The 21,502-nt window shown below is 60.9% G+C and overlaps 1 protein-coding gene across 4 annotated transcripts; it reads right to left on the reverse strand.

Moving 5' to 3' along the window:
- Positions 1-232: 232 nt before the first annotated feature.
- On the reverse strand, positions 233-21,412 carry ADAMTSL5 (ADAMTS like 5). Of its 4 annotated transcripts, none has more exons than XR_005591483.1 (13): positions 20,743-21,412; positions 17,162-17,231; positions 11,916-12,070; positions 10,434-10,494; positions 9,647-9,755; positions 9,150-9,277; positions 8,697-8,820; positions 7,590-7,673; positions 6,872-7,035; positions 6,337-6,583; positions 5,406-5,477; positions 4,445-4,833; positions 233-2,466 (listed from the first exon to the last, which is right to left on the reverse strand). XR_005591483.1 is itself a non-coding variant. In XM_039515875.1 (12 exons), the coding sequence occupies exons 1-12, from the start codon at positions 20,850-20,852 to the stop codon at positions 4,520-4,522; spliced, it is 1,635 nt and encodes a 544-aa protein (XP_039371809.1). In that variant the 5' UTR covers positions 20,853-21,412; the 3' UTR covers positions 2,487-4,519. The 4 variants fall into 4 exon arrangements, 2 of the variants coding, with proteins under 2 accessions (XP_039371809.1, XP_039371808.1); XR_005591482.1 differs by having other exon boundaries at positions 4,088-4,833; XM_039515875.1 differs by lacking the exon at positions 233-2,466 and having other exon boundaries at positions 2,487-4,833; positions 6,337-6,580.
- Between the last annotated feature and the right edge of the window lie 90 nt (positions 21,413-21,502).

A 21,502-nucleotide genomic window follows, 5' to 3' on the forward strand; every position in this document is an offset into this window, starting at 1 on the left:
ATATTGTCATGCGTGGATTTGCTCCTCACACCATCTGTGGGCCCTGGGGAGACAGGACAACGCCTTCTCGTTTCCTCTTTGATGCTGCTGGTGGCAGAGGGTTCACGTGCCTGGCCCAGCCTGGGATCTGTCAGACACACATTGCTCTGGTCCCTGAGCCCACCACACGGAGCCCAACTCTGAGGTTCTTGTGGGGCCTGTCAGATTCCAAACAGCCAGCAGGGGGCGCCCCACTCCAGCTGTGAGGTGGCCTTGGGGCCGGCTGGGTGTTTTCCATGGGGATGAGAGGCCCCCCCAGAAATACTGGTGGATATTCTCTGGAGAACTCAAAATAAACGGCCCAGCATAAAATCATCGGCTTCACTCACAGGTTTGTGGCCAGGCGACCTGCCATCAGGAGCCTGCGCTCAGCCCTGGGTGCGTTCTCTCTGGGATCTCGAGTGGGAATTATTTCAAACTGCAGATGGAGCCTGAGAAAGAACGGGGGTGGGGAATGCCTGTGTGTGCATACGCAGGTGCATGCACACATGTGTGTGTGTGTGTGTGTGCACAGATGTGTTTGTATATTCACACATGTAAGTGCGTGTTCATGGGTGTATCTGTGAGCAGGTGGGCGTGGCCATGCGTTATCACACAGCCCAAGGCATTATCACCCCTCTCCAAATCATCAGATGGGCTTAAAGATCACAAGATTTCTTTTAATTCATACCGTGGGGCTGGGTTTCTTTGCCTCCTGGCTGTTGAGTCTCTGGGTGTCACCTTTTCACACTTTCTGGGCAGCCACGGGGGTGGGGGTGGGGGGGGTCTGGAAATGTGCTGTGTTTTTAAATGCAAGCTCAGAGTCTGATGAAATCACCTGACTTCAAGAACTGGGGCTTCAAGGAAAGCACCTGGTATCGTGAGACTCAGGTTAAGATCACGAGAGCTGGCGATGTTGTTTCATGGGCTTTCTCTGCCAGGCACTCACAAGCCCAGTGCACCAGGCTGCTTTGCAAAGGGAAGCCGGTCAGATCCCAGCTACCCCATCCTCCTGCCCTGGACAGGACGATTCCCTTTGCAGTGTGTTCCCCAGGGCCATGGGCCAGCCCATCCCTTTGGAGGCTATTCCACAGCTTGTTAGATCTCACCCTCAGGACCCATTTCCTGCTAGTGCCCAGCACTGCGCTCTGAACCCGCTCCCCACAGCATCCCAGAAGCAGCCGCATTTCAGCAGCCTGGTTAGCCATCTCTGGAGCTATGAAATGTCAGTGCTTATTGCGTCCTGCACCCTGCAGCCTCGAGTAGCCAAGCGCAGTTATTCGGCAACCTTTGACTCCCAGACACACCCCCGGCTCTCTCCCATGGTGACTTGACGTTAGTTCTTTCTTGCTGCGTTCTCACACTCGTTCGGAACCCTCCAGCTGTCCTTGGTGGAGGGCAGACAAAAGACACTGTCGATAGTGCAAAGTCACTAGGCTGTAAAGGCCACAGCACGTGCCTAAAAAAATCCATGGGTGACGCCCAGGCCCAGCCTTTGCGAATCAGACCCCGCTCGGCTGGGATTTCGCAGCCTGTTCCCTTGTTTATTTGAGCTGCCCTTTGGCAGGCGCTCTGGGGCTCGGGGTGAGAGGTGAGCGTGCTGGCGGGGAAGGAGCGAGTCCTGCCGCCATTGTTAATTGTGACGACCGGGGGATTTCCAGCTCCTTTCCTGGAGACAAAGCCGCCTGTTTTGGGAAACAGCTCCAGACAAGGGAGCGGGGCCAGAGCGCTGACTTCTGCTGAGCTCTGCCTATTCCAGCGCCTCCCTTTCACCACCACCCGCCCTCTTCGCTGGGATGGGAAAGTTCATCAGCTGCGCGGGTTGGAACGGTGCTTTGCAAACAGGGAACCATCGGTGACACGACCCTGGCTCCGGTGATCGCTGGGCAGGGCTTGCCTAGTTCCTTAGCAGCCTGCTGCTGTGACAGTGGGCGACAACGCCCTGGAGCCCTGAGATGAGGCTGGCACAGAATCACTGGGGTGCAGGGCCCCACCTGAGTCACAGTGATGGGGAGGCAGGAGCCCTGAGTGGTGGGGAGATGCTGGAGGGGCGTAGGGGGAGGCCCATACTCCACCGATGCATCAGGCTTTAAGGCCTTTGCCCAATTTGCGTGGAGGGCATTAAAGCTCCCCAGGGAGCATCTGTAAACGCAGGAGCTCGCCAGGGCGATCCTGGGTGCTGTGTGGAAAGGTGCTTCCCTGGGGATCTGAGAGCAGAGAACACACGGGCTCCATGGGAAGGATGGGGGGGATGTGGGCAGCCAGGGCCCTACCCCTCTGGGATCATTGGAGATGCTAAGGCAGGGTGCCGGCTCATTACTGACATTCTGGGCTCCAATGGATGCAGAATTCCTCCTTTCCCTGCGGAGCAGCAGTTAAACAGCCCAGAGGCAGCTGGCGGAGAGCTGGGGGGGATTCCTTGAAGGCCAGGCAAGGCACTCGGCCAAACTGGGGGAGAAAGGGTTAAATTAAAAACACGGCGACATATTTTATTTGGCAAAAATAAATTACCCCCAAAACACAACACAGAGAAGGGATGGGGGGCAGCAGGGGAACCCCACATTGGTTTGACTCTCCCCGGGCGAGAGGCTGGGCAGTGCCCCTATGTGAAGCAGGCAGGGGGGCTGCAGAGGGGTCTTGGAGGGAGCGCCACCGAGGGGCAAGTCTGGGCTATGTGTTGGGTTAGCCGCACATTCAGGTGGCATTAGGCAGGGCCCACCTCCCGCTGTGCCCATCTCCGACCCCCTTCCCCTTCTGCCCCCAGTCCCAGGAGCCTCCGCCCCTGAGAGGCCCATCTCAACACAGGCCCTGCCCATTCCTGCAGAGCCCACACCCGCTGCACCGGCTTCTGCAGCACATGCCACCTGCTGTGCCCACCTCCTCCGACTGCCGTGGCCCTAGGAGCACCCTCACGGGGGGCACCCCTCTCTAGCTGTCCCACCCCCCCTTAGGTGCCCGTCTCACAGTGTGCCCATCCCATGCCAGCTCTTGGGAGCCCACCCCTGGGCTGAAGGGAGCGTGCGGCTCCCAGCAGGAGCAGGGAGTGGGGCAGGCAGGGTGGAGATGGAACAAGGACGAAGCCCAGCTGGGAATCTCGCCTGGCATGGGCTGGTGGGCCCAGGCAAAGGGGCTGGCTGGGCAGATGGAGTCCAGGGCGCCTCCCGTGGGCTGGAGGGTGGGATTTCAGGGACTCAAGTGTTATCACTGCTGGGCAGAGCTTGGGGAGGAGTACGTGACAGGCGTCAGTGCGGGGCTGGGGGCGGGGGCGCAGCCTAGCAGGGTCTGATCCCCGAGACTCGACTCAGAGCAGCTCCCCAGGGAGAAAAGCAGCCGAGCCCTGCACCAGGGAGAGGGGGCGGGGAGTGGGGTTAATTACAGACAGACACAGACGCTTTGCCTTGGGCGCGCCGAGCGCCAGACGGGTTTGGGTGTGCGAGGGGTGGGACTTGGCTGGGTGCTGGCGTGCATGTGGGAGCTGAAGAGTGAGCTTGTGTGTTTGTTTGCATGTGTAGGTTTGCATGATGTGCTAGCGTGTGCGTGTGTTTGCATGATGGGCTAGCGTGTGCTTGCATGAAGTGCTAGCATGTGTGTGTGTTTGCATGATGTGCTAGCGTGTGCATGTGTTTGCATGATGTGCTAGCGTGTGCATGAAGTGCTAGCATGTGTATGTGTTTGCATGATGTGCTAGCGTGTGCATGTGTTTGCATGATGTGCTAGCGTGTGCATGAAGTGCTAGCGTGTGTGTGTGTTTGCATGATGGGCTAGCGTGTGCGTGTGTTTGCATGAAGTGCTAGCGTGTGCGTGTGTTTGCATGGCGTGCTAGCCGATGTGGATGTGATACGTGGGTTCTCACACCATTTGCACCCTGCATGGCATGGATTTCGCAGTGCCAGGACTGCAGGGAGGTGGCCGAGCAAGGTGGTCCCGGTCTAGTGAATGGGTTGCTGTGAGGCTCCCGACCTGGATTTGCACCTGTTGGGAGGCACCCTTTTAAAGCCCCACGTCCCCTCATCCACCCGGCGTGGACTTGAACATCCTGCCCTGTTGGGAAGCCACAGTCCCATTTTACCCCTTGGGCAGTGTGGCTGGGTCCCGCTCACTGGATCGGGGAGAGTCTGGAGGCTGAAATCCCCCCGTTCCGATGACCCTCTGCCTTCCTCCGTCCCAGGCTGATCTCAGCAGCCGCTGTCCCATCAGCCCCCAGCTCTCGCCCCCGTGGCTGGCATTCGAGGGGGGGGTCTGGCTGCACGCGGAGCAAGGAGGTGACTTTGGGCCAGGGGAGGTGCCTGCATCAGGGCCCTGCCTTGGCGCCAGCCAGCCCAGGGGTGAGTGGCAGGTGAAGGCAGCATTGGTCAGACTGGCTGATCTGAGGGGCTTCACCCCAAGTATGTACGGGGGGGGGCTGAGTGGAAACGGGTCAGGGCACCCCCAAATCGCTCCATGCCAGCCCTGTCCGTGGCTGGGCTCTCCCACGCTGCTGCGGGAGGGGGCTCCCATCCGGTCACGCCGGCCTGCCCCGGGTGCAGTGCCCAGCGATGTCCCGCAGCAGCTTGTCCTCGCGGGGCGACCAGGGCCGGGCGTAGCTGCCGCGCTGCAGCAGGATGCGGTTGAGCGTGTGCTCGTAGTTGACGTGCCGCCGGGCCATGAGCAGGTACTCGCGGTGCTCCAGCAGCTGGGGGCAGTCGCAGGCGTTGGAGACCCACACGTACTCCCGGTGCACCAGGGGGAAGCGGTTGCGGTAGGTGTGTTTCACCTGCACGTCGTAGCGCGTCTCCTGCCCGATCGGCCGCTTGGCCAGGATCCGGGCCCGGAACACTGCGGGGGAGGGGGGGGACCAAGAGCAGAGTCAGGGGTGGGGCGGGGAGAGGGGGTGGAACAGGCCAGGCGGAAAATCAGCTGCCCTGCGGGTGTTGGGGAAAGGGACACGGGGCCCTTCCTCCTCTAGGGGGCGCTGGCTCCAATCCACCCTGGGAGGGGGGGATCTGGCTTCCCTGGGGTGTTGGGGAAAGGGACACGGGGCCCTTCCTCCTCTAGGGGGCGCCAGTTCCGAGCTGGCCACAGAGTGTGGGGGGACTGGCAGGCTCAGGGGGTGGGGAATGGGACATGAGGCCTTTCCCCTATAGGGGGCGCCAGCTCCAATCTGCCCCACAGCGGGGAACTGGCTGCCCTGGGGATGTTGGGGAATGGGACATGGGGTTCCCCTCTAGGGGGCACCGGCTCTGATCCAGCCCAAGCAGGGAGCCAGGCTCAGTGCCCACCGTGCCCCGGCAATCCCTTCCCGCGGTCTCCTAGCCTGTCCCAGGTGGTCCCTGTGCCCGGCCCTGGCTCCCTCTACATGCCATGTTCACACTCAGCCCCCCTGCAGGGGGCCGGGCCGGGGCTCTTACCAAAGTCACTCTGGCAGTAGTGGCGGATGCGCTGGGACTTTCCCTTGGGCGTCTGGCACCTGCCGCAGCTTCCTACAGGGCACAGACCCGGGGCAGTCAGTGGGGGCTGGAGAATCGTTTGGGGGGGGTGCAGACCACCCCGCTACCCTGCCCGGCAGCTGCAAGCCCTGGCGGAAGCTCCCAGGGGCCGAGAGATGCTGGGTAAGGTCTGGGCTGGGACGGACGGGGATGTGGTGGAGCATTAGCAGCCCTGCTGGGGCGGGCGGGCGGGGGAGGTCTGCTGTCCTGGGGACAATGGGGCTGAAACCTCTTCCCAAAACACGCACACACACCCCCCCGACACCCTCCAGCTCCCCACTGTGGGGCTGCCTGTAGCTGGGGGGCGCAGACGGGCGCTGGGTGCCAGTGACCCCCCCATCCGCCCTCTCACGTTTTCGGGGTGTGGATGGTGGGAGAGGGTCTGGCTGTCCAGGCCAGGAGGGTTTGGCAGCCGGGCAGCAGTGAGTGTCGAGAGCCCTCCCCGCCGGGGCTGGTCCCACATCCCAGCAGCCGGGGGTGCCCTATGGACAAACGGGCCTGGGGCAGGGGGATGATGTTTAGCGCCAGATCCAAACTTCCCCCAGGGCCCCAGGGGCTTGGATCTGGGGCTTTGGTTCGGATCCCGGCCTGGAGCCCCTCTGGGGTGGGGCACTTCTCTAGCCCTGGCCTTCCCCCCTGCCACCCCCATGGTGCTATATCTGCCCCCCACAGCAGAGCTGGGATCCAAGGTGGCTTCCCCTGGGATCTGCAATATGCCCCCGTGGGGTAGCATCCTGCCCCTCTCCTGCCCCAGTCACCTCCAGAAGGGGAAATCAAGGTACTGTCTGTCTGTCCGTCCGGGCCAACTGCCCGAGCCCCAGAGGGAAGACCCAGATGGGGACAGAGCAGGCACCTGTTTGAGCTGGGTCTGTGGGTCCCTGCCGGGACCTCTCCGTGGTCGTGTCCCTGATGCTGAGGTGAGTGGGGGGCACCAGGGTGGTCCAAGGCCCAGGCTGGGGCACTCTGGGTGGGTCCAGGTCGATCCCTCTGGGATGAGGCTGTCGCAGGGGGCTGGAGTCGCCCTGGAGGTGCCCGTGCCGCTCCCTGGGGAGCCAGTACTCGTACTCGATGCCCGGGTTCGGCTCCTGGAACAGGACCTGCTTGGCAGGGGGAAGACGGAGAGCTGCCTTTGAGCCCACCCACCAGGCAGCATGAGCTGCCAGGGGGCATACAACAGGCCCCCAGAGAGACCCTACAATAACAAACCGGTGTGCACACATGCTGGGGGAAGTGTGTGTGTGTGTGTGGGGGGGTGTTCTCCCATGCACCGGGGCCCCAGGGGTGTTATGCTGTCGGGGCACCAGGGAGATCAGCCTGTGAAGGGGAGAGAGACGGGGAAACCCCTTAGTCTGTGAGCCCTGGTCGCTCTCTCCCCCAGTCCCCCTCACCATGATGTGCAGATCCTCCTCTGTCGGCCCGGCTGCCTCGAGGGTCTCGTGATTGTCTGGGTCCCGGGCATAGCGCACCGTGGTGCCTGCCACCTCGTACGCGCCCGGCCAGTCGATGGCCCAGTCCCCGTTGATCACATACCGCTGCTCCCCGTTCATCAGTGCTGCAGAGAGACAGCGGAGCAGCCCGAGTGAGAGAGAGGGAGGGCTGGGGGGGAGACCGGGGGGGGCACAGGGTGTGGGTCTGCTGGGCTCGGGGAGCAGAGGCACCGTGGGATGAAGTTGCAGATGGTGCAATGGCACTTGGACTGTTGCTGTGCCATCGGGGGGAGGAAAACATGCACAAAGGGCCCCAACCCAGCATAGCTGGGCTAGGCAGTAAGATTGAATGGTTAGAGGAGGGGGGAGGGAAGTGGGGTCTAGTGGTTAGAGCAGGGGCGGGGTGGGAGTCAGGACTCCTGGGGTCCTTTCCGAGCTTGGGGAGGGAAGTGGGGTCCGGTGGTTAGAGTGGGATGGGGTTCCGGCAGTCAGGACTCCTGGGTTCTGGCTTAAAGGCACCTTCCCCGCCCCAAGCGCAATCAGGGACAATCTCGCTCTCCCCGGCTGTTGGGCCAGAGAATCACTTGAAGTGGAATCATCCCGCGGTGGGGGGGGGCGGAGCCATATGAGGCAGGGCGGGGCTACCAAGAGGCCATGGGGTGAGGATGGCTCCTCCTACCTAGGTAGTTGCGGCTCCGGTCGGTGACCTTGATGTGCATGGCCCCTGCCGGGATCCTCGTCACGTTCTTGTACCCAAAGAAACCTATAGGTGGTGGTGGGAGGGGGGAGACAGGAGTCAGGGCAAAGCCTGGGCATGTGGGAGGCTGGTTCCTCCCGGCGCTGCAGTGATGTGTGGGCTGAACCCAACGGCGCCGCCCCTGGGGCAGTGAGAGGCGAGCTCGTCCTGCACGGCTCCCCCGACTCGTGTCCAGGGCGGGGAAGGAAGCGAAGGCTGCGGCGTGGTTTGGAGCTGGCGGGATGTCGGTTTCACACGCACACTCAGGCATGGGGGGCACTGGATGGCTGGGGAGGGCTCAAGGGGGGCAGTGGGCCTGGGGATCCCTTCTCCCAGGGGTCACCACCTCCAGTCCAGCTCCAAAGTCACCATCACGGCCACCCCAGGTGGAAGCCCTCGACAGCAGCCTCTGTAGAGGCCCAGGACTGAAAGGGGCTCAGATGGCCCGAAGCCCCCCTGGAGGGCAGGGCTCAGACACGCTCTGGGGGTGTAGAAGGAAGCTTGCCCTGGCACCGCCCCGTGGGCAAAGACCAGCTGCCTTCTGGGGTCTTCGCACCGATCATCAGCCCTTTTCCCCATAGGGGCCAGGCCTCTTCTCCTGGCGTCACTAGGGCGCGGCTGCCTGAGCCATGCTAGCGTGCGGCTGGGCACCCTCCTCCCCTCCCCTGCCGCTACTCACGGGGGCCTGGATTATTTGCTAAGCCACTAGCAAGGCTGTTACAGCGCAGGGAGGGGCACGGTGGGCACTGAAGCCTGGCACCACAGCAAACGGGGTTTTGTCTCCTGCTCCTGGAGCTGGTACCCCCGGCCACGCCAGCTCATCCGCTCTATCAACTGCAAGGCTTGTGAATTGCCGTCGAGCAATGGGGTCGCCCAGTTCCTCCCAGCCAGCGGGTTTGGGGTCAGGAAGAGGATATGGTGCCCGGAGGGGGGAGGGACTGGGCTGGCGCAGTGGGTGGGGGTGGGGGTGGGAGGAGCATGCAGCAGAGGAGACAGAGAGAGCGCGTTGAAGCCAAGAGCCAAAGCATTCACCCCTGGAGAATCAATCACCGGAGGAGGGGAGCGCGGCCCGGAACACCCTCTGCACGAGGAGGCACGAGTCGTTCCTGCCGTCGCACAGGCCGCAGGCGTCGCTCTGAGAGCCGGAGCCCAGGATCCCGTCGCAGCCCGCTGTCTGGGGGAGGGGAAAGCAGGCGTCAAGGAGGGTGAGGCGGCTGCACCAAATATCCCTGCCTGGCACGGGACGACCCCCAGAACGACAGGGGCTGGGTCAGCCCTGAGTGCTGGCACCTCCCCGCATTGCCAGGGCTGGAACTCACCCACCTACGCCCCTTGCCTGAGCCGTATCCAGCATCCCTCGTTGCCATGGCGTTGGCCACCCCTTGGGTACCAGGCCCAGGGCGAACCCCCCCTCTGCCTGGGTACGCCAGGCACTGGCAGACAACGCTGGTCCCAGCCGGGGTCTCCCACAAGCCCATGCCCTGCAGCAGCAGCGAGCCCTACCAAGCACTGGCCGCTGATGCAGAGATCCGGGGAGTCCGGGCTGCAGCGGGTCCCGTCCAGCACTCGGCCGAAGGTGTAGTAGAAATTGTGTCCCACCGCCAGGCAGTTCAGGTCACAGAGGTTGGGCGCTGGGGAGATGGGAAGGGAGGGCGGGGGGAGAGTGAGAGAGAGGGAAGGAAAAAACGAGATTAAGAGAAGAAGGAGGGATTTCGGGGGGATCTACCCGGCTGTCAGGTTAGGTAGCGCAGCAGACTCTTGTCCCCGACAACGCCCCCGCCCCGGCATGGAACAGCTGTTCTCCGCAGCCGCAAGAGCCATCCAGTGGGGCAGGCCTCTGGGTTACTAAGGCCTGTGGGGAGCGTTTCCGCTATGGGGCCCGGAAACCAGCAGGCCCTGCGGTTCAGCGAGGGTGGCTGGAGAAGGGCCCCCAGGCTGAGAGCGGAGATGCAGCGGAATGGCAGTGCCACCGCGGGGGTGGATTCGAACCCAGGACTCACCTCCATGAAAAGGAACCCACTGGTACCTCGCCTGGCTCCCCGGGATGGGCTTGCCGTCATACAGAGAGCACTGCACGGCCCGGAAGGGCACCGAGCTGCCAGGACACTCCTGCAAGGGAAGGGCACAGGGCTGCAGCCTCACAGAGCGACCCGCCTTTCCTTGGCCGTCGGGCATGCGACGGAGTGGCAAAGCCCCGCCGAGTCCCCTCTGTACTGGCAGAGACCAGTGGGCAGGTTATAGTGTGTGTGTGGGGAGGGGAATGCAGGAGGCCAAGAATCAGGGAGAATGCCCATGCCCAGCGCTGGTCTGGATGCCTGAGCTCTGTCCTTCCAGGGAGTCAGACGAGACGCGAGTCTCGAGATCAGAACAGCAGAGGGGCTGGGCTGGAACCACCCACCGCTGGGGGAGGGCGGGGGGCACAATGGGTCTGCCACCGAGACGGGATGGGACACGATCCAGTTGTGGGAGCGACGGACAAACCTCGAAGGGGATGGTGCGGAGAAGGGCCCAGCCACTGGCCTCCACCCCTCCAGGGGCTGCAAAGCTCACGCAAGGAGCGGATGGAGAAACTGAGGCACAGAGAGGCAGGACCCAGCCAGGGCCAGCGGCAGAGCCAGAACCAGAACCCAGGTGCCTGCTGTCCCGGTCTAGCACCCTGGTGCCTCGCTGTGAGCTGGCAGCTCCATGTAGCTGTGGCCTCACGGGGAGGCCACATGGTGGGGATATAAAGTGAGTCACATCCACCCCTCCCCCACTCCAGCCGCCGTCGCTCCGGTGCACACTCACGTGTAGCTTGCACACTCGGTACTGCCGGGGCTCCCCCGCACACAGCTCCTCTTCAGGGAACCTGCCGTAAAAGCACCTTAGCGCAGCGGCTCCCAAGCTGCCAGGCCTTCCATCGGGCGGGGGTCCCATCATAGGCCCTGTGCCCTATGGAGGGGGCCGGGGCGGGGGGGCCAGGGATGGCTCTGCTGCGCCCGTTTGGGGCGGGGATTCTGGGGTGCGGCATGTGGGATGTGACGACTCGCTGGAAACATGTGCGGCGGCATCACCGGGGAAAACAAAGGGGAAGGGAAAGGTGCCCGAAATCCCAGGCACGGCGCGGAGCCAGATGCCCGCCGAGCCAGCGGTGCCTCCCAGGGCTAGCCAAGGTGAGCGCTGACCTCCCCACCAAGGCTGGGGGAGCAGGGCAGAGCGTGCCCTGAATCACGCCCTATCTCGCCAGGCGCCCCCCCTGCCTACTCAGGGCAGAGAGAAGGAACCCGCTCACCCACAGACGCTGGCCAATGGGCACAGACAAATCCACAGGCCTCCACCCCGCCCATGTCTGCCTGGGATCCCAGCCACAGCTGAGGTGGACTGAGGTGGACAATGCACCCCCCCACCCCAGCAGCTTTCCCTTGGGGCCGTGCATCCTGGCTTTCAAGGGACCATTGGGATCATCTAGTCTGATCCTCAGAGTCAGGTTGAGCCCAGTCACTTGGAGGGAGAGGGTGGGGGGCAGCTTCTTTTGTCCAAATTTAAGCTTTTTTATTTCTCCCCCCTCCTAGAAATCAGGCCAAGCCTGTGTATTTCCGTGCAAAATGTCAAATGAGCCTTAAAAAATTTCATCCACAATTTCTTGTGGATGGGAACATCCAGGCCATTCTCCCCACCCACCCCCCAAAAAAGATCAGTTTCCTTCCACATTTTTCAGATTAACTAAAAATATTGTTTTTCTCCGTCCCCCCCCCCCGCCCTCCAAAAAAAGGGAAAAAACCCTAAATCAAACATTTGTCATTAGAAACCTCCGGCAAAGTTTTAATCCAAATTAAAATGCGAAGTCGTGGGAAATGCCCCAGAGAAAAATATGTTTCCATGAGAACCTTTCGGGCCGCTCGAGAAATCAAACCTGTTCCTTGGATCCCTGCCGGCTGGGCCCCGGAATCCGGGCCAGTGCTTGCCCAGGACTGGCGCAGCTGGCCATGCTGGGCGGGGGAGGGTTAGGCTGACGGGCTTTGGGCAGAACCGGAGGTGGATTCCTGGGCCTGCCTGGAGTGGAGCTGGTGCATGTCACTTTGTAGCGGGGTGCATTGCATAGGGGTCATTCGCACCCAGGGCAAAGACCTCCCCCATGCCCCACATCAGCACTGGCCCTGTAATAACCAGGCTGAGATGTCCTGAGTCTGGGCCCTGGGAGGACGCTGTCATGCCTGTTCCATGTATGGTCACACATGCCATGGGGAGTGGTTCTCATGGACCCCCCTGCCCCCCAGATCCCCCACTCACCGGATGCATTTCCTAGTGCGGAAGGAGGCACCGGCCCCACACGTACTGGAGCAGGCGCTCCAGCCTCCCCATGGCGTCCATTCCCCACGGCCCGGCTGGCGCCGATGGCGGGGCTGGGGCTCCAGGCCGAACACCAGGGTCCTGCTGGCTGTCCCCTACTTAAAGGAAGATGACAAAGTCACCCCTCCCGGATGGGCCAGCCCCTCCCAGCCCAGGCCAGCCCTGGGCCCCTCCGATTATACAAGTGACATTTCCCATAGGGGCCCCCCGACCCACACCGGGAGGGGTGTCTCAGTCCCTCTCCCCCCATTTCCACCCTGCCCCACACCAGGAGAGTCTATCGCCCCCCCCCCCCCCATTTTCCCTCTGCCCCACACCGGGAGGGGCTATCTGCCCCAGATCCTCCCCTGCCCCACACCGGGAGGGGCTATCTGCCCCAGATCCTCCCCTGCCCCACACCGGGAGGGGCTATCTGCCCCAGATCCTCCCCTGCCCCACACCGGGAGGGGCTATCTGCCCCAGATCCTCCCCTGCCCCACACCGGGAGGGTGACACTGGAGTGTCACCCACGTCCATCCACTCCCTTTGCCCTGTCGCCCACACGCCCAGCCCAGTGCAGAGATGGCAGATCCCCAAGAGCCTTCCCCTGTTATTTTGTTACATGGCCCCTGGAAAACCGCTGTGCAGCTGGCATGGCCCCCCGGGCTCCCTGCCAGCAGGGCATCCTGGGACACTCGCCACGGGGGGAGCGCAGCTGCAGTGCGCTGGAGAGAGCTGCTTCCAATTGAACAATGGGGGGGAGGCGGGCTGGGAGTCAGGCGTGTGGTTTCCATTCACGGTTTGGATGGAGGCCACGGGCGGCTTGTAGCTGTAACAATAAGCTCTGAGATCTGCCCAGTTTGGGCCACTCGAGAAGGCTTGGGAGGTGGGGGGGGGGCGGTGAGTCCGGGCCACATGGCTTCTCCGGTGGAGTCAACATCCTAGATCCTTCCCACCCCTTTATTTTTGCTGGGCAGTTAACATCACCCAGTGAAATCAACCCCCACCCCCAACTGCTGCCTTCCCCAGCCCTGTAATTGTCTCCTTCTCTGGTTTCTGTCCCTTCCACTCCTTTCCCTGAATCCTGCAGGATCCCTCCAGCGCCTGCTTTATCTCTGCTCCCACGTTTGGAATGAAGATTCCTTCCTGGCTTCCCATCCTCTGGCTCCCCCCCAGCCAGGCCTGTCTCCCCCCCAGCCAGGCCTGTCTCCCCATCCGCTCCCCTTCCCTGCTATCCGTTGTCCTCAGACAGTGGTCGGGAGGGGGTAGAGGGACTGGCCTGGCGAGCAGAGAGACGAGCCCCAGGCTGGAGAGTCCAGAGCCAGATCTGGATGGGAACTTCCCCAAAAGGGAGGTGGGGGAGGTTGGATTCACCTATACGTGTACTGCCCCTGGCTAAGCAGCCCCAGGGGGAGCGGGAGGACATGCTAGCAGCCTGCAGGAGTGTGACTCACGAGAGCTCAGCCACCACCAGGAGAATAAGATAGATAGATAGATAGATAGATAGATAGATAGATAGATAGAGAGGGTGGATGGGGATGGATAGATAGATAGATAGATAGATAGATAGATAGATAGATAGATAGATAGAGGGGGTGGATGGGGATGGATAGATAGATAGATAGATAGATAGATAGATAGAGGGGGTGGATGGGGATGGATAGATCGATAGATAGAGGGGTGGATGGGGATGGATAGATAGATAGATAGAGGGGGTGGATGGGGATGGATAGATAGATAGGTAGAGAGGGTGGATGGGGATGGATAGATAGATAGATAGATAGATAGATAGATAGATAGATAGATAGAGTGGGTGGTTGGGGATGGATAGATAGATAGATAGATAGATAGATAGATAGAGGGGGTGGATGGGGATGGATAGATAGATAGATAGAGGGGTGGATGGGGATAGATAGACAGATAGATAGAGAGGGTGGATGGGGATGGATAGATAGATAGATAGAGGGGGTGGATGGGGATGGATAGATAGATAGGTAGAGGGGGTGGATGGGGATGGATAGGTAGAGGGGGTGGATGGGGATAGATAGATGATAGATAATATCTCTATTACACTGTGTTCCCTTTGCCCAGAGCTGGAGGCAAGAACATAAGAACAGCCAGACTGGGTCCATCTACCCCGTGTCCTGTCTTCCAACAGTGGCAAGTGCCAGGTGCCCCAGAGGGAATGAACAGAGCAGGGAATCATCAAGTGATCCATCCCCCTTTGCTCATTCCCAGCTTCTGGCAAACAGAGGCTGGGGACACCATTCCTGCCCAGCCTGGCTAATAGCCATTGATGGACCTGTCCGCCGTGAACTTATCTAGTTCTTATTTGAACCCTGTTAGTGTCTTGGCCTTCACAGCATCCTCTGGCAAGGAGTTCCACAGGTTGACTGTGCATGAAGAAATACTTCTTTCTATTTATTTTAAACCTGCTGCCTATTAATAAACCTACTGCCTATTAAAAGCTGGAAGCTGGAAGGAACCTCCAGGCCCAAATCAGTTGCTGCATCTCTGGGACTCCCAGCTGCTGCATTCCTGGGGCCTGGTGATGGAAAAAGCAGGAATGCAAATCTCCTCCCCCTCCCCCACACTGCACACAGATTCACACACATGGGCACACACATGGGCATGTAGGCACACACAGAATGCCACACACATATCGTACACACACATGTGTGCATGGGGTTTTGCAGGCCTTGTACTAGACACGTGTCTGCCCACACACACATGGGCACACGGCTGCACGGGGGCCTGACCACCGGGAAAGCCGAGTGCCAGAAGCCGGTGAGAGACAAGGGGCTGGGCTGCGAGCGTAGAGCTGACCCACAGATGAGCTGTGCCAGGGTCCAGCGGTCGCCCGCTCTGGTGGCAAAGTACAGCCTCCCATCCCAGGCCTCTTTGATGTTCCCTGGGGCAGCCACCACCCCTGGCATTCAACCAGACCCTGGGGGCTCAGCCCCCCTCTCACTCAAACACCCCCTGGAGCTGTGGGTGGAGCGACCCGTGCAGGAGACCTGGGGGCAGATGCACCCAGGGTCCCATTCGCGGTTACCCTGCAACCTCGTGCCAAGTGGGCACAGTGCACAACTGTTGTGACCGGAGAGCGTTTGCAGCAGGGTGCGGAGCTCTGCCGTGCCTGCATAGAGGAGCCCCTGCCTCTGTCCTTAACCCAGACCCCAGCCCTAGGACAGGAGGGATGAGCTCAGTGCCATGGGTGGGTCCCTGCCTCTGTGGTTAGGGTGGGGGAGGATGCAGGCCTATTTGGTAATTCGCACACCAGTTACTTCTTGTCTGCAGCGTGTTTCCTGGGGCCTGCGCAAGCCTCCTCCTCCACGCCCAGGGCTGGGATGCCCAGCCTCCCCCCACCCACCGCACTGCTGTGCTGGGTTAGATTCTTCCTTTGCTGATGGGCTCCCCTTGTGACACCCTCCCCCCCTCTCCCCCTCGCAGAACACAGGCACCAGCCCACCTGGAGTTTACAGCCGAGCTGGCCTTTGTGAAGTGTGATCCCCTGATCAGAGCAGCGGGAGGGAGCCAGGACACCTGGGTTCTCACCCCAGCTCTGGGAGGGGAGGGGGGGGTCTAGAGGGTTAGAGTGGAATGGGGCTGGGAGCCAGGACGCCTGGGTTCATCTCTGGCATTAACGTGCTGTGTGGCTCTGGGCAAGTCCCTTCTGGGACACAAACATGCCCCGGCAAGGAATATTACAGCAGTGTCCGGCCACCTCGCTACTTCACTGACGGTCTCTCCCAACAGCTAAGACCCAGCGTGTTCTCCTGGGGAGTGGGAGACGTTTGTACAGATCTGGAACATGCAAAATATTGGGTTCCAAAGCCGGGGGAGGAGAAACTTGTCACCTGCAGCAGGGCGGGTCTCCGAGCTGACTCCATGCACACCGAGAACAAGTCACATCTGTCAGCTCGGCCCCGCCCTGTGCTTGTGATTCCTCCTGGTAACCCCCAAACAGTGTCACACCTGCCCTGCGCTGCAGCTCACTCGACACCCACACACAACCGGGCCGATCAGTATCAGCTCTGTGGGTACTCGGGTCCCAGAATGCACTGGGCCCTCTAGGCGCCGGCTGGAGAATCCCAAGGCCCTGGGCTGTTAACTCCGCAGCAGATGCCGGGATTAATGAGCTAAGGGCAGAGCTGGAAATAAACAGGGAGCTAAAGGGAGGTCATCTGGCAACTGGGAGAGAAGCAAACAGCCAGGCCTGGCTGGATCAATTCACTTGCTCCTGGACAGGATCTCCCAGGGGTCTCCTGTGGATCCCAGGATCTCCTAGGGGTCTCCCAAGCCACCCCACCCCAAGGGGGGGACCAACCCAGCAACCTGATCCTCCCGAGCTGCCGACCCTGCCTCCCTAGGAGCAGACAAGAGGGGAGGGCTGGGTCAGCCCGTTAAAGAGACACAGAGCAGCTCTGGCTGCAGAGGAATAACGCAGCTGAGAAGAGAAGCGACTATTTCCTGTATGACGCATGGAACATGCCTCCCACAACGGAGGCCCACTGCTGCTGGAGATGGGGCCCTGACCTCTTGTGGCTGCTACCGATCTCCACCCCCCACCCCCTGGGGGGGGTCTGTTACTCCCAGAATCCTGGCCAGGTTCCAGCTGGAGGCATTTACATCCTATCTCCCCAAAAATCCCCTCTATAGCTCCGGGGGGCTGCCTTGCAGTGGGGGTGGGAATGCTTAGATAAGGACAGATGAATCGCTATCTGTCAGTTAGCCAGATACAGTTGCATTGGGATCCTTGGCAAGTGTTTAGAGTTATTTTTATTTCCAGAGCTCTGGGAGGGCCAGAGACTCCCATGCTTCAAGGCATGAGCCAACCCGTAAATCACAGGGGTCAGGAAGGAAATTTCCGAGGGGGCAGATTGTTCCATTATTGTCACTGCAGGGTTTCGCACACCTGCCTCTGAAGCAGCTGATGCCAGCCCCCATCAGAGAAGGAATGCTGGGCTAGACGGGCCGTGGGTCTCATCCTGCTTGGTGTGTATCTAGGCCTATTGTATGTTAGGGGTCGGCAGGATCCTGCAGTTACAGGTGGTGACACCACGATGTGCATCAACGGGGACAGATATCTGGGGAGATGTTCAGATCCTACATGACCCCTACATTGCTGCAGGCTTGGGCCAGGCCTCAGTGAAGGTCTGTCCTCCAATCTGGCCTGTCCACATGGTTTCTTCTCCTCCACTTACCTGAGTGCTGCCGATGCCCCAGCCAACACTCAGCCAGGCCAAGAGCAGGGCGGTCCCCAGGGAACTGTGCCTGCAAAAAGCCAGAGAGAAAACTTGACAGGGATTCCAGAGTTTGCCCTGCCCATCAGCCCCCCAAATCCCTGCTAAGTGGCAAAGGCTCCCACACTCCCTGCCCCATGGAACTTACACAGACCAGGCAAAGGAAGCATTCTGAACCCCCATTCATGGGGGGGAGGGGGGAATTGTGGCCCAGGGGGTGAGTAACTCACCCAGTGCTGCACAGAGAGGCGGTGGGGGAGCTGGGAACTGAACTCAGGTCTCCTGGGTCCCAATCCAGTGCATGACCCACTGCCAGTCACAATGCTGGCCCTGGGCACACCTGAGATGCCACAGGCCAAGGCTGCTGTTTCAGCCCAGACAGGCATGGGGGAGCCAGCGAGAAAGGCCAGGCTGGTGCAATTCTGCCGATTCAAGGGGGCTGGAGAAGCAGCCAAAGCTACTGCGGTTGGCGGGTTCTTAGAGGCACCTGGGGGACCAGGGATGGGGGGTCCCTCTCTGGAGTGTGTGTCTCCCTTTTAGTTACCCACATTCATATCTATAGGTGCATGGGAGACGGGATCCCTGTGAAGCAAGCTCGGCTTGGCCCCGGCCCTTCCCCCACTCCCCCCAGATTTCGGCCTGAGCCAGACAAGACACACACAGATAAGACAAGACAGGACAGCTCAGGTGTGAGATCATCGGGGAGGGGAACAAGGTGGGGTGGATTCCTGCAAGTCATGGGGGTGGCGGTCTGACTGGAGATGTGGGGGAGGAGGGTCTGGGATGAAAAAATGTGGGGCCAGATTTTGACCCTCTCCCCTGCCCCTCCAAATTGGGGGGGGTCATTTCAGACCATTGGGGGCAGGTCAAGGATCCACATCTGGGTTCCAGGCCCAGACCCCACAAATCTGGGGGTGTTTGATGGGGGGGGTGAGGCTAGGCCCACCCTACACTTGGGTGAGAGAGCAGAGAGACGGGGCAACGAGGAGGCTGGTCCAACCTTGGAGGAGGTGTGGAGGGGTGGGGGCTGAGAGAGGCGGAGGAGACAAGAGCAGAGAGGCCAGGCGCCTAGGACGCGGGCTGGCTTCATGGGTCGGGCACTGGCCTGCGACTGGGATCTAGGTTCAATCTGAGTCTGTGCCACTCCCCGCCCGGGTGAGCTTGGCGAGTCACTTCTCATTCCCCATGGGCCGTTCAGCTCCTGGCCGCTCCGCCTGCCTGGAGCACAGCCCCGACGGGGAGGAATTGCGCCGCTGGCTGCTCCGTCCCTACCCCCAGCCCCGTGCGGCACTGGCAGGACAGGGCAGAGGGGGATCCCGCGGCCCCTGCTGGGAACCGAGCTGAAAGCGAGAGGTGAAACCCTGAGCCGCTGATAGAACCGTCAGAGGCCAGTCAAGGGCACTCGACAGCTCCTGCTCCCGGCTTCGAGATGAGTCATGCAACCAGCCAGGGATGTGCAAAGCAGGAGGCACCCGAGGAACGCCACAGCCACTCAGCAGCCAGCCCTGCACAACGGCGGCCAGGGGCTAGGATTTGTCCCTGGAATTTCGAGACCAGACTGCTTCTAGATTGTGCAGGCTGCTTCTAGAGTGTAGCTCCTCCCTAGTGGCTAGGAGGCTCATGCCACCAGCTCAGCTTGGGTTCTAGAGCATTTCAGAACTCAGGGCAGGGCTCCGGGTGCCTGGCGCTGCACCCCAGACAGACAGACACACACAGGTACACGGCATCCCTGCCCCAAAGGGCTTGTGATCTGAGAGAGCGCTAGCCTGCAACGCCCCCCCTGCCCCCTCCCCCGGTCAGCCTATCCTGCGTGTTCTAGAATTTAGAACCCATTAGAAACGAGCCGGGTTCTCGAATGTGGCCGCCACGGGCTCACGTGGGGTGCGAGAAGGCTGGGTCCCCTAGGCCTGCACATGGATCTGGGATGAAGCGACATTCACGGTGGGGCAGGGGGAGGTTCAAACTCGGTGGGTTCTAGGCTGCACCCCACTTAGAATTCCCGGAGATCTGAAACATAGAACCCTCCTCAGAACAGTGTCCGGTTTGAGGGATTCCATTGCTATGCAGGGGAGAACAAGCAAGGAGTTTGCCTTGAAAAATTCTACATTAACCACCCCTCCTCCCACCCCCGGCTGCCCTGGGTTTTCCTGCAGAGTCACAGAAGTTCAGGCCGGGAAAGTCCTGCGGGGCGTTGTCTCCATCCGTCCCTGCTCCCCCTGCGTGGCTGACGCAGAGAGCTTTCACAGATGAGTCCCTACATTGTTCAAAAGCTGAGTCCGACATGGAACAAGCGGAGGTGCGACTTGGGGTATCGTTTGGTGTCTGGGCCCTTTGCGGGCCCCAGAACTTAAGACGCTGGCCAGAGCCCTGCCAGGATGCCAGCCTGGGCTGATGATGGTTTCACTTGCTGGGCCACACCCTGCCCTGCTCTCTAGTGATACACAGGGAAGGAAGGTAGAATCCAGCCCACGGGGCAGAAACACGGCCCCAGTCCTGCAACCGGACACACACTGGGCCTGAGTCTCCTCACACTCACGCCAGAGGGGCACGGCTTGGGTGAGGGAAGGTGGCAGGATCAGACCCGTTCACCACCCTGAGATGCCCTCTGGATGTGCCAGTGCTGGCGAGTTAATGCCAGGCCCGTGTGTGAGGGTGCTGGAGGGGCAAGGATCCGCAGGTCCTGGAGGTATCCTTGTTATCCTATCCCCACTGCACGGGAAGTGATCAGAGACTGCAGCCAGCAGATCACCAACCCCTCCGTGTGCCAGGCGGGAGCCGGGTGATTTGCAGAAGCAGGGCACAGAACGTCATTGCACCAGCACCTGGCACACTGGCGGCCCGTGCCAGGCTGGACGGGATGCCGTCTATGTGCAGAGGTCACCCACGGAGTCCATCTGAAGCTATGGGGTAGGGTGGCGGGAATTCTCCTTTGATCTCACAGGCTCCGGTCGAGCGGGTTTTATCGGAGCCTGAACTGTTCCTGATTCAGTATCACAGCAAGCTGCAGCAGCTGGGGATGCTCCACCCGGGACACGACGAGTTTTCACATGTTGCCGGGGCGGGGGGGAGGGGGGGGCACACACACATAAGAACCCTCCCCACTTCTAAATCCCAGTGAAACCCCCACACCACACCCTGCCCCCCCACCCCCGCCTTAAGCAAGCACCTTATGCTGCCCCAGCCCAGGTCAGCTGGAGCTCACAGACCATCCCAGGGACCTGCCTCACGTTTGCTGGTTTGCTGGTTGACGTTTCCCTGTGCTGTGCTGTTATTCTCTCTAAGACGAGGGTGGGGAAGGATCAAGGAGTTAGAGACGGGCGAGGACTGGGAGTCAGGACTCCCGGGTTTCTGTGTGCCGACCATGAGCAACTCACTTCCCTGCTCCGTGCCTCAGTTTCCCCATCTGTACATTTGGGGCTAGTAACATTTGTGGATCTGGTGGGGCTCCCATGGCTAGTGGTCGCCACACGTTTGAAGATCCTTCAGACAAGAGGGGCTAGAGGAGGGCAGATTGCAAAGGGTTAAGAAAGAAATACTCTTACCAGATGCTCTGGGAGTCCATGGTCAGCTGGCTGGATGTCAGGCCCTCCTGGCTCTCTGTGCCCGCTCCTCTCCTTCCGCTAATCCTGGCATCAGGTGGGCGCTTTGCCATCCCAGCTCCCACCTGTATCTCCTGGATGCTGGTGGCTTGGGCTCACTTCTCAGAGGGGAGCTGGGAACTAACTGTCCCAGGTGCCTGACCTTCTCCCAAAGATTTCAGCCTCCGATCAGACCTGAGCACCCGGACGGGGACTTGCGCAAGGGTGAGAGTCCAGCCCAGCTCCCCTCTCCAGAAACTCCTGCGCTCTCATTCCCAAGCAGCCCGTAGCCTTGGAGTCCAGCCCGCGTCGGCTTGGACGGCGTCCCATGTGCTGATCCTCCCGGGGGCTGGTGTGTGGGGGGGAGGTGGGGGCCGTGCCGGGGTAACTGGTTCCTGAGTTTAGCTGTCCCAAAACGCTGGGGGAAGGCGAGTTCTCTCTCCCAGCCGCGCAGCGTCCCGTGCGGTTCCTCGAGGAGAGAACTCAAGCCCTTTTCCTTTCTCCTCCCCTTATGTCGTTTCACTTTTTCATGCTCTGATCCTGCCTCCAACAACTGGCGTTATTAATATTCATACCGAAAGGTGCACATGCCTGTCCCGGGTTCCTACTTAACCCGTAAGGGCCCGTGCTGCAGTGACAGGGAACGCGCCGCGGCTGGGCCCTTCCCTACAGGGAGCAGGGCGAACTGGCTGGGCGAGTCCGAAGTGTTTTCCCCTTTCGGAGG

Source organism: Mauremys reevesii, linkage group 26, assembly GCF_016161935.1.
Source record: "Mauremys reevesii isolate NIE-2019 linkage group 26, ASM1616193v1, whole genome shotgun sequence".
Lineage (NCBI taxonomy): Eukaryota > Metazoa > Chordata > Testudines > Geoemydidae > Mauremys > Mauremys reevesii.